At 36.2% G+C, this 13,555-nt stretch overlaps 1 protein-coding gene across 1 annotated transcript in view; it reads left to right on the plus strand.

Moving 5' to 3' along the window:
- Iqcm (IQ motif containing M) overlaps positions 1-13,555 on the plus strand; it is a 405,406-nt gene that overhangs the window by 133,013 nt on the left and 258,838 nt on the right. The window contains exon 7 of the mRNA XM_005369576.2: positions 12,576-12,634. Within this exon, the coding sequence (XP_005369633.1) occupies positions 12,576-12,634 (59 nt within the window). The remainder of the gene's footprint in view (positions 1-12,575; positions 12,635-13,555) is intronic.

Raw genomic sequence — 13,555 nt, forward strand, 5'->3', positions numbered from 1 at the left:
TTTTTTGGTTTTTCGAGACAGGGTTTCTCTGTGGCTTTGGAGCCTGTCCTGGAACTAGCTCTTGTAGACCAGGCTGATCTCGAACTCACAGAGATCCGCCTGCTTCTGCCTCCCGAGTGCTGGGATTAAAGGCATGTGCCACCATTGCCCAGCTAAGAATATGGCATTTAAAATGTTTTAAGAACTTAGGACTTTTCATGACAATGAGACACATCTGTTCCTGGCAGCACCAGTTACTTCAAGAGGATGATGGGTATCAAAGAAGCTCCTATGAAGTTTGTTAGCCATTTTGACAAAAACTGCTCTTGCCTAGACTGCTTGATGTTATGCTATATAAACTGGACATGCAAGACCCACAGAAAAATGACTGCTAAACTTGCCTAAGGTGAGACAGTCCTTCAGGGTTCCTGCTTAATGAGTCTGCCAGACATTCTGCAGGACACAGAAGAAAGTAACTGACAAACTGCCAATATGTGTGGAACTGTCTTTGAAATTTGCTGTTTCATAGGAATGTCTGCCAGATACTATAGACCTGTAGGCTGAAGATGGATGCTCCAACCATACAAGAACTTTGGGTGACTTTCCAGGCAGTAAGATGTCTATGTCAATGCTAGAGTTTTGGGAGTTGGTTAAAATGTACTTACTGTTTACTTAGGTAATATTATATCCTTCTGGGGTCTTTGGTGGAGTTGAAGAATAGATAGTTATCATTACAGTTTTCCTTAGTTATGATAAAAGATAAAGTAGATATGAATATTGTAACTCTAATTATTGATTGATAACTGTTTTGTTATATGTAATTTTACTATGTTAAAGTTAAACCTTTCCTTTTTATTTAAATAGAAAAAGGGAAATGGTGTGCAAAGTCCTTCTGTATGTATGTTGCTTTTATTGGTCAATGAATAAAGAAGCTGCTTTTGACCAATGGCTTGACAGAATATACCCAGGGTAGAAAAGATATATGGAGTGAGTAGGTGGAGTCTGAGAGAATCAATGTAGTTGCCACCAGAGACAGATGTGCCAGTACCTTGTCAATAAGCCATAGTCATGTGGTGATACACAGATTAATAGAAATGGGTTAATTTAAGATATGCGTTAACCAGAAATCTTCTTAAGCTATTGGCCAAACCGTATTGTAATTAATACAGATTGCTGTGTGATTATTTTGAGTCAGGGCCGTCAGGAAATGAACTAGCAGCCTCTGCCAACAAGAAACAAAAAGACTTACTATTCTTTTTATTTTATTAAAATACAGCTTCCTCTCACAAACAAAAAACTCATTGATTTTGTTGAAACAGACTTTCTTTTTAGAAATGCAAAAAGAAATCTTAAACTCAAGTTGTTCATATCAAATAAATTTTGACCGCAACATGGATATTCACAGACAAAATTTCTTTTAGTTTTCTTTGGGAAATATTTTAGAGGCTTTCAATAAAAATAAGTATTGCAAGAATCTAAAATTTTTTAAAATTTTAACTTGGAAATCTTAATGCCTATTTATGTTAATGGAAGGAGATTGTTTGTTTCCAGCTGCTAAGCCCCAAAATAGTCACACAGAAACTTGATTATTTGTAATACTGTTTGGCCAATAGCTAAGTGTATTGCTAGCTAGCTCTTATATCTTTGGTTAACCTATTTCTATTAACCTGTTTATTGCCACATGACTGTGACTTCCTAGCAAGGTTCCAGTATGTCTGTCTGTGGTGGCAGCTACGTGGTTTCTTTGACTCTCCCTTATTTCTCCCTACATTCAATTCAGTTTTCTCCACCTAGCTCTGTTCTGCCCTATCACAGGTCAAGGAAACTTCTTATTTATTAACCAATAAAGGTAACACATATACAGAAAGATCTTTCACACCATATTTGTAATTTTTTACATATATATATTGTAAGAAGACCATGAATATTTCACTTAAATGAAGTTTCTTATTAATAAAAATTGCAAATATACTTTAAACACAATATTTTTATTCTTTTGAGAATTTAAATCATTTATACAATGTATTTTGGTCACATTTATCTCCTCCTCGAACTTCTTCATAATTTTTGCCACGTCCACAGTCACCCAATTTCATAATCATTCTCAGCAGCCCCCCCCCGCCACATACATAGCAAGTTCAGTTTGTATTGACAGACTATTCCTGGACCTGACGCCTGCCCCAGAGAATGATTAGTATACCAGCTAGGAGTGGAGCTTCATGCCTACCACCCCTTTTTCTGCTGGGAATTCCTCTGGCTTGAACTTGTTCAAGTCTGTACATGAGGTCACAGTGAGTGAGTTCATATGTAGGTTTTCCCTATCAGATCCAGGAGACACTGTTTTCTTGATGTCATCTGCTACCTCTGGCTCTTTCAACCTTTCTAACTTTTCCCCCACATAGGTCCCAGAGGTGTCAGGAGAGGTTTGTGGCAAAGACTTGCACACTTATGGCTGAGTGCTCCAAACTCACTTGGCACATTGTTCAGCTGTGCTCCTCTGTGTTATTTGTAGTCAACAAAGAAGATTCTCTAATGAGGGTTGAGCAAGGCACACATCTATGGGTATAGCAATATGTCACAAGAAGTCATTTAACCTCTGAGTCTACTTAGTGGAATAATAGTAATAGATTTTCCCTTGGAACCCATGACCTATCTACCTATCCTCAGATTCTTGGTCTCCTTGACAGTGTCAGGAATGAGTTCGTTCTCATGGTCTGGACCTTAAATCCAATAAAACATGTGTCTGTTTACTCCTATAACATTCATGCCACTATGTACCAGTAGGCATATAATGCCACAAATTTGTATGCTTAAGAGAAAGGATTCCTGAGTTTAAGGTCAGACTGACTTGCAGGGCAGCCTGAACTGGTAAGTGAGATCCTTTATGGTATTACAGGAGTGAGCTGGACATTGAACTAAAATCTTAGTATATGATTTTTCATTATAAAAGTTCTTTGGAGTTTTACTTGATGGAGTCTTTCCAAACCAGTTTATTTTCTGTGAAAACTAATACATCCAACCATATTTCTCAATTATAATTGACCTGCTGTTCTGAAATGCCCTCCGATGATAAAGACATTGAGGAGTACGAGGCTCCTGGGTGTTAGTAATGTCATTGGCAGTGTTTCTACTCATGTGACTGCCAATCAAATTATGCCATAATTCTTATTGTGTGGATAATCTGGATGTGGTTGTTTCCAGCATTGGGATGAAGGCATTGGAAGCTGTGTACAGAGAAAATTTGAGCAGTTGTTAGGTGAAGGAAAGGAACAGGCTGTGTATGCCCTCTGGAATCCCTGCCTCCCCCTACCTCCTGGGAAGCTAGGTACACTTGTTCTCTAGTAAAGGAACATTAACTAAATTTCTTAAAAAGTAATGAAATAGAACAAACTATACAAAGGCAGCCAAAAAAGGCAAATATCTGTTACTAAGCATGCCTCACTTGACTTCCTCTTAATGTTCTTAGGAATAAATTTATGAACTAGAAAGGGTTTAGCACTAATTAACTTGTTTTTATCAAACAAAATGCACAAGACATGGATTTTGAATATGAATGAAAATTCCAGTAGTAATAGTGAGTAGATAAAGCACTGGCAGCCAGGGAGAAGGCTGCGGGCTTTTTATTTATGGCTGTGAGCTGTGTACTGATTTAAATGGTTATGATTTGCTTTTTGTAATGGTCAAAAAACCAGCCATGAATAAAATTGAAATAAAAAGTTGTGTATTCAATGAACAATGGGTGGATTGGGAAAAGACCCTTCTTCAGTCATGCACCTGCAGGTTCCTGAGATGTCAGAGTAATTTGGAATTATCAAGGTTTGTAGCACCAACAGCCACATCATAGTAAATGTGGCTTTCGGTAGATACACGTAAGTCTGCACATAAAAAACTTCAGGCCAAAAGTTTTCAAAAATTCAGAAATTTGGGATTTTGGAAGGGCCGAAAGTAAGTGGCTCAGAAAATTTGTGTTATTTGTGCTCCAGTTTGCTGGATTGCATGAGGATATTCTCCATGGGGAGTGGGACAGAGGCCAACACAATGGCCTGGAGTGACTGGAGCAGACAAAAATCATATGATATAAGTTTTGTTCTCATAGGCAATAATGAAATTTTTTTCTGAGCTTTTCAAAATTCAGTTTCAGATGAGAAAATGTTTACTCATTTATAGTTATAGTGGCAAAAGGAGCTGATAGGGTATGGGGAAAAATAACATAAACACCACATATGTACATACATACACATTGACGTGCACATATATACCCCTGCATATATATATACACATGTACACATATATATACATATTCCCTCTGTATATACACACATCTGCACACACATGAATACATGAACATACACAAATATATACATGACCCTCACATACATTCACACATGTACACACGCATACACATACATACATATATGCACATATACTTCTTGCATTTATATACACGTGTGCGCATGTATTATGTATACATACACATAGTACACACATAGGCACACATACATACACATATACATATGTACTAAATACACACATGCACACATACATATGCATACATATAACAAGCATGATACATACACACAATTATATAGACATATGCGCAAACCAACATATATATGGAGGGCTCACACACATATATATGTACACATAAACGTATATACATACAAACATATACAGACATGTATCCACATACATACATCATGCACACATATACACACCAACAGACATACACATATATGCAAGCACATGAAACATCAACAATAAAAAGCACAACTAAGATAATATTACTAAGAAAAAGAAAAGGGGAAAAATTTGTTTTAAGGATGTCAAAAGTATTTTCTGAAAACATTGTTTTTCTGTGCTGACTAAAAAGGTTTAAATGCTTCTGAATGTTTGCCATCTAAAGGGCACTTTCTCTCATTCCTCTTATGTGGAGGTAGCAGGTGTTCTTATGTCAGGTGGTTTCTTCTTGGCCACTCTTCCCCTTTTCTGACATCATCTACTATGCATTAGAGTGTCTTGGGCTTAGCATGAAGCCTTCTGTTGGAACTCTCACATCTGATCCAGAAGCACAAATTCACATCCTTGACTCTTAGAGAATCCTAATAGCAAAGAATAGGTCACAGTGAGACCCAGCTGGAAGTAGAGGAGCTTCATTTGTTATGGCGTCTTCAAGCCATAGAGGTGGCATTTGAAAGTAGTGCTTAGGTTACAGGACTCAGTCTCCGTGAGGGATTCCAAAGTTATTCTTGTATCAGTTATGAAGGATACTTTTTTTTTTGTTTGTTTTTCAAGACAAGGTTTCTCTGTGTAGCTGTGACCATCCTGGAACTCGCTCTGTAGATCAGGCTGGCCTTAAACTCAGAGATCCACCTGCCTCTGCCCCTGAAGTGCTCAGATTAGATTCACATGGCATGAAAGGTAACTGTTAACTTAAATTCATTCAAGGGTTTGTTGAGCCAAAAATAAGGGCTGTGTTTGTTATAATAATGCTTTATAGCTGTTTTTATTTAAAAAATACTTTCTATCTTTCATAGAAATATGCTTTGTTTTCTGATGGAAACCAAAGCAATAATACTGTATTTAGAGATGGAATATAATTTTTTTTATCAATATAGCATTTTAATAGAATGGGGCACACAATGCTTAGGATTAAGTTTTAGTGAATATTTCTTGTTTCTTAAAAGAAGAAATTGGTGTACCCTGCTCTATCTTATATTTTACTTTGTTATATATCATTTAAAAAAGTATTGGTTTTGGATTTTTGAAGATATTCATTGTTTCAGTTCAGAAACAAATTCAGAAAAGATGAACAAAGGAATAACTAACTAGATGTAGACAGTCATATGTGAAATACCCGAGAGTACTATAGCTAGGTTACAGTAAGGGCTTGATGAGTAATAGCTATTATTAATGTTATTAATTTGTTGAAGAATTTAAGTCCTTTTGTAGAGAATTTAGCATGGCATATAAAAATATTTAGTATGACATATGTAAGTAAAAACATCAGAGTAAAGGAGAAATTGATAGTTCATTATGTATACAGATTGACAGTTTAATAAATGATAAATATACCAGAAATTTTGCTGTGTATATATTTCATTATCAAATAAGAGATGATTTTATTATTGGTCACGCATTCAAGTGATTTCCTAAAATGAAAGCGACCCAGAAGTTATAGATGTAGCTGATACTGAAGTCCTGTGATATCCTATCTTATCAACGCACAAGGGCACACTTTGGTGAAAGCACTTTACAGGGTAGAAAGGCTGGTGGGGTGGAATGTGGTGAAGATGCTGTGAAAGCGGTATGCTGTAGTCATCTTTCTGTTGTTCTCTTTAAATAAATGCATTTTAGGATATCTTAAAGACTGTAAAAATCTCCTTTTCAACTCTTCTACTCTCTGTGTGATCCATGTGTCCCCAGCATTGCTAGCATATGGAAATTTATTATAAATATGGACTCTCTAATCCCAACCACTTGGCAGGCTGGGGTGACACTTTCAACTCAATATTACATTCCAGTCTTTTTGGATATAGGGGTGTCAGAGGGCTGGGGTCTCACTTTGACCAAGCAAACAGTACATATCAGTGTTTGTCAGGATCCTCAGCCTGTGTGCATCAACACTGTCTCAAGTCTCACAAAAACTAACATCACAGAAAATCATCTTTTAAAATGTGTCTCAAACACCAAAATGCTGGTAAATCTCTACAGATATTCTACTTCAGACAATCTGGGGTTGGGGAGGGTCAGGGCCACTTCCACAGGGTATTTAGGCTTGTGCCAGAAAAAGGAACATGTGGTTTTAGGTTTGAGTGTACGCTCCCTATGTCGTACTCTTGCCATGCTCCTGCAGTTTATTAAACATGGGCATTTAATTCAGTCTTATCTGTCTTAATTGGAGTTCTTTTTGTGGGCGGAGTGGCTCGTATTAAGATTTTTCTTAACACTATTCTGTTATGATTTAGTTATACGGAGCATAAAAATTCATTTTCTTTTGAAAGTTGGTGAGTGAGGTTCTCTCTCATCAAATGTATTGAACCCCATGAAATATAATTATAGTGAGTGTCAAAGTTTGTCTGGAAAATATGCTAGTTGCTTTGATATAGTCGAATTTTCACTCATGGGTTTTTCTGGACAGAGCCAAGAAGATGATGGAGTCATCCAGGTAAACATGTCTTTGCCTTGGAAACAAATCCACAGCGATTTATTAACATCTAAAATTTGAAGAACCCACTTTTAGATAATTTCCTAGCAATGTTCTCCAAAGTGATAACAAGTGCGCTAGGGCATCCTTTGCTCAGCCCATAGAATTTCCAGGTTGAAATTCCAGTGTGGCTAGGTCTGGAGACTTTTAAATGAGGTAAAGGTGGAAAAAGCAAAACTGATTAATACATTTATTTAAAATCTAACACAAACTCTATCACTGTCCCTTTGCATGACATTCTTACTTATTGTCATAAACAAACTTCGGTTAGAAAGGAAAGCTAAAGCTATTCCTTTTTGCCAATGAAAGAATTCTGTATCTAAAAATCCCCGTGGGCTGCACCCCAAACCCTAGATAAATACTTCTAATAATGTATCAAGATGCAAAGTCTGCATACAAATATTGGTTGCTTTTATGTACAGCAAGAACAAACTTGCTGAGAAATAAACCAGGAAAAATATTCTTTACAGTACCTTCACCTTGTACAAAAATCAATTTCAAACTGAATCTCACACCTTAATTTAAAATTGGCATCACTGAAACTGCTAAAGAAAACACAGGGAAAAAACTTTAGGGCATAAGCAAGAGGCAAAAATTTCTGAATAAAACCACAATAGGAAAGAAAACAGAATGGACAGATGGGGTTGCATGAAATTAAAATCCTTCTGTACAGCAAAAGAAACTGCCAACCAAATCAACAGCCTACAAAACAGGGGGAAATCTTTTCCTGTAAGACCTCAGGCCAGAGGTTAATATTTTTAATGTACAAAGGGCTGCAGAAATGAAACATCAGGGGAACAAATCTGCCAATCAATAAATGAGCCAATGATCTGGGGAGAGTTGGTCAGAGGTGTGTTACTACTGCACAGTATGCTGTCTTTAGGGAGTGATAATAAGCTGTATTTCAAAAAGCTAGGAGAAAGGATTTTGAATGTTACTTCCACTAATACCATCCAATCATGAATCCATCAATGGACTAGCTGTATTAATTAGGTAAGAGTCTTTGGAATCTTATCGTCTCATGTCCCTGGAAGTCCAGCATAGACAGACTCAGAAATATTCCTTTTTAGTCTCTAGGTGTTTCTCAGTTCAACCAGGCTTATGATCAAAATTAACTCTCAGAAGCTTCCAGAGAGTCAGGCTCCAAACTCATAAATCACCACTTTGTTGCTTTTAACTAGAATGAAATTCTGTTGTTTTTCTTTCAGCTCAGTCACACATTAAAAATATAATTCAGTTTTATGTTTTTAGAGTTATTTTTGTATGGTGCTAGAATTTGTTATTACATTCTCTTTCCTAGAAATGACAGCCCCCTTACTTTTTTTACAAAAATTTAAGTCCTTCAGGAGGACTTGGTTGGGAAGCAGTCACCTCTCTTTCTCCCTTTCAACCTTTATGTCTAAGAGTTATGTTTAAAATCTGTGCTAGCAAGCTGTAGCTCAGTGGTAGAGTGATTGCCTGGTAATGCAAGACTCTAGGCTCAGACTCCAGAATGGCACAATAAACAAGCAAAGGAAACATACTTAAAGGAGTAAATTCCTGCAGCTTTGGTTCTTTAGGGAGGGTAAAGCGAGACTTTGCTGAGTCATCTGTATAATTGCCCCTGTTCTGCATGACAAATGACTCTCATAGAGTTACCAGCTTGCTCTTTGGCAATCCTGCTTTTCTGGAAAGATGCAAAAAGGAACCACTGCAGCTGGGGTCACCTTTTGTATGGATGCTGATTTGGTTCTTTTTAGCAGGCTTTCTGTGGGACCATATGAGCTTGAATATTCTAGCTCACTGAAGGTGCTTGCATGCTTTCAAAGTTCTTCTGTTGTTTGTGTGTATCCTCGGATACTCATAACTTCAAGAGTGCAAAGAGAATGACATACAAAAAAATCTCCCAAAATACATTTAGTGACTTTGGTTCTGCATGTGTGCCAATGATTGGCATTTCTTCCTGTTCAAATCATTACCAATCAAGTCTCAGATTGGTAGCAATAGTGGCCTAAGAACTGCAACTCACTGCTCCTCACAGTGCTAGAGGCATGGCTGATTTCCACAGAACAAGCCCTGCTGTCAGTAGTCCAGCCTGGCAGGAAAGCATCTCAGTTGAGTTCACATGTTTTGATGTGTAACTCTTAACACCATATGTATATACTAGAAATGATCTCCTTTCACAGTTGCCTCTTTGAATACTGATTATTTTACCTTGAATGATATGTTTATATATCATGTTTTATATGTACTATGAGATTCTTTATGTCTTAGATAATACCCCTTTAACCACATTTGGGGGTGCTAGGGAATAGCATGTCAATTATAGAGTACCTTTTTATAGCAAATATATTTCAGAAATTCACAGCAGAAGAGTGAAATAGAAATCTGTCTAGCAGTAACATGTGAAATGAAAGGCTCGAGACGTTCTATAGTTAATCAGTGTAAGAATTTAATTATTATTCTATGAGGATCTGTCAGAAAGGGGAAAAAAAACAAATTTGGAAAGAGGATGGGGATTGATGGGTTAGACAGCCGTTTTCCTGAAATGAAGCCTGAGGTGTAATAATATTGTGTAAATTCCAGAAGTGAGTCCCCAGTTAATTCTGATATTTGAGAGAATATGTGGAGGAGTCTGGGAAGTGATATGAGATAAATAATTCAGGTTGTTACAAAAAATTCAAAAATTGTAGCAGAATGGTTTTATTAGTTTTCTTCTTCAGCTGAATGTTTGGGAACAGAAAAGCTGTTTCTAGGCAGAAAGGAGAAACTTGGGGAAGTTGGAAGAAGCAGGTGGCAGCTGGACAAAGGAGAAATATTTCAAGAGAAAATGGAGTTGAAATATCAAGACAGGATGTACTTGAGATTTGAATATAGACGTCTGTAAAAGACTAGAGTTTAGGGAGAAAACACTTTAAAACAAAACTGGTATTCACTTTGCAAAAAGCAAACCAAACCAAACATCGAATATATAGGATGGATTAGAAGAAATGTCAGGTGACGTTTGACAGCAAAGATATTTCTAAACAGTGTTCTTACATTTTGGTATAAAAGCTGTGAACTTCATAACTTTGTAAGTGAGATATAAAGCAAATACAAGAAGAAAATAAAGTACTTTTACTAAGTGTTAAAAAAAAAAAGCCAAAACGAAACCTAAGATCTTTTCTAGCTGGGTGAGGAAGGAGGAAAAGGGAAGCAATGGAGAAAGTGAGTCCACTGAGCTTGCAGAAGAGGAAGAGGCTAAAACGGGAAGGTGTCCTGGGTGAGAGGTCTTCACATTGGACACTTTGTCATGGAACTTGCAATTTGCTTAGCCTGCTAAGAAGAAAGTCAGAGAGCAAAGCATGATAGGGGTGTAAGTATCCTCATCTGAGCAGACGGTAACCCAAGTCAAAAACAGTTCCTGTAAATGTATGGAACTCAAAGACTAAGTTTCATGAACCATTAGTAGTTTTGTAGCCATGAATACCTATCTTGGAGGCAACAGCAAAAAGCCTGACTTTGTGGTTTAGTATCACTTATTCGTTGCACATAAATTTAAAAATTAAAATATTACACTTGGAGTAGTTGTTTACTTTGAAAAAGATTGTATGATCCAGAGATTCTGAAGGTACCAATCTGTTTTCAAGGTTCTAATGTAACTGTAGAAAAAAGAATCCTAGTTCTTAGAAAAAAAATGCCATGAGAGAGCATGACCATATATAACCGAGATTGTATCTGAGAGAAATATAGCACAAAATGAAGCTCAGCTTTCTAACAGCTATAATTTTAAACAAACACCCTATGTCTTAAAACTGAGTATACTTTGCAACACAAATGTAACATCTTTACATTTCATCTTTATGTTGCCATTTATATTTTCTTAGAATTTATATATGTTTTGGCTTCAGTAAATGTGAAGAGAAAACATGCATTTTCCATATGTGCATTTGCTGTATTATCACATACCACAAAAAACTTCCATTAACTGACTTCATTGATTCTGACAGAGACAACCACTACCACCCATGCTCCGTTCTTTTTTTACTCAAGTAGCAGAATGATTTCAAATTCTACACCCCTATCTTTTTCAAAAGCAATTTTGAAGTGATCATCATGGAAAATTATAAAGTGAATAAAATGGATCAGCTTCACTTTTGGCTCACATTGGTTCATAGCTGTTGTTCAATTATCTTCCATATAGTCTTATCATTGATTAGTGCTACAGGAATGTATTATATGAAAGCTCTGCATTAAACATTGTGTATAATCATTGAGTGTAATGCAGGCACTTTACACCAGGCTTGTTTTGAATGACATATGGAAGACATTTTTCAGTGAATATAAGTTGACTTATGTTACTGAACTGTTTTCCTGGGTGCTTTTATGTTAGTCTTCTAGGGCTATAGTAACAAAAACAACAATGATATGGATTAATCAACAGAGTTAATTATCTCATAATTCTGGAGGCTTAAAGTCCAAGCTTAAGCTGTTAGCAAGAGGATTTCTTTCTCCTTAATTTGGCCTTGTATCATCAGAGGACCTTAATCTGGTGTGCTGTCCTCTTTGTTAAGTCCTAATGGGTTACAGGCTCACCTGAGAACCTCACACTTCTCTAGAAGCCTTTGCTAAAAATGTAAACACACTGTTGATTAGGACTTTGAGAATCTGAAGAGAATGAACTTTAGTCCATAAATCTTTGACAGCTAGGAATTTGATAACCAATTCTGAAAGACATACCAGGTAATATCAGGAAATATTCCACACCAGATAATATTGGGAAATATTCCAAATACCAGGTAATATCAGGAAATATTCCATGCCAGGTAATATTGGAAAGTATTCTACCCCAGGTAGTTTCAGAAAATATTCCATACCAATTAATATTGGGAAATATTCTATGCCAGGTAATATCGAGAAATATTCCATACCAAGTAGTATCAGGAAATATTCCAAATACCAGGTAATATCAGGAAATATTCCACACCAGGTAATATCAGGAAATACTCCACACTAGGTAATATCAGGAAATATTCCACACCAGGTAATATCAGGAAATATTCCATACCATTCTACTTACATTTCTCATTAACCTGATTTAAACTTATCTTCATTTTTCACAGATGATTTTATTTTGTAAAATGTTACATCAGGTCTTTTGTAAGGCACAGCCAAATAAATTCTTAACCTGTATAAAAACACTTGCTCAGTAGAATGAGTAGCAGGAGTTATGTTTCTGAGTGTAAAAAGATACTGAAGATGATTTGGCAAATTAAGCATACCTATATATTTATAGGATATCTTTGGTTTATGATACATATTATGAATATAATTATATTTACATTACACATATTTTATCCATATGAAAATATAAAAGAATACAAATTAAAATTTCTCAGTCAAGTTATTTACTTCTTATATCAACTCTTTCTAGAAACCTTATAAGAAGAAAGAACTACAACCAATCAAGTCAGAACAGAAGCGAGAAAAAAGGTATATCTTTTAAACAACAGGAGAAAACCATAAATTAACATGTTTATTTTTGTTGTTGATAACATACCTGCTGACTTCAGTACTGAAGTATAAAAAGCATAGACAGTTGAGAGTTCAAATGTACATGTTACATGTGTGTGAGTTTGTGAATCTATTGTATGCATACCAAGGTTAGGGTAGGATGGTGAGTGACCCTATTGCTGGTAACATTATTTTGAGACAAGGTTTCACACTGAACTAGAACCTCACCTTTTCCATTAGACCGGATGGTCAGTGAGCTCTCACCTGTGTCTGTGTCATAATGCTGGGTGTGGCCTTTAATATGGGCTCTGGAGATTTGAAATCAGATCCTTTTACTTGCAGAGCAAATTTTCTAAAAAGGTAAGATTTTGTATATGTGCTTTTTATATTCAGGGAATACACTGATTTATTACTGTTATTGGAGACTATGGGGCTGTGAAGTAACTGGAAACTAATTATGGTCATGATTGTGTTCTGTTCTTGAGAGAATATTGGTGCAGTTCCTAACATACGTGTTGGTAGATCCCAGCTGCCTGTAATCCCAGCTCCAGGGGTTCTGATGTCCTCTTCTGGCCTCATTGCTAACAACTCACATGTGCACAACCCCTTTTATATACACATAGTTAAAAATAAAAATAAATATTTAAGAAATATTCTGGAGATTGGGATTAGTAGATAAGTGTATCTTAAGGCACATTTTGTGCTTAAGAAGATATTCATAAAGATAGGCCTTTCCAATGTAGAAAGGGAAGTTATTAAAACAATGAAGAAAATTCTAGAAATAAAAGGTGTAAAGACAAACCATCAATTAATTTAACCAGTAGAAATGTATTCAAGACCATATCCCACAACTGTAGAAAACAATTCTCTGTAAAAAACAAACAGCCGGGCGGTGGTGGC

This window comes from Microtus ochrogaster, unplaced genomic scaffold (assembly GCF_000317375.1).
Source record: "Microtus ochrogaster isolate Prairie Vole_2 unplaced genomic scaffold, MicOch1.0 UNK53, whole genome shotgun sequence".
Lineage (NCBI taxonomy): Eukaryota > Metazoa > Chordata > Mammalia > Rodentia > Cricetidae > Microtus > Microtus ochrogaster.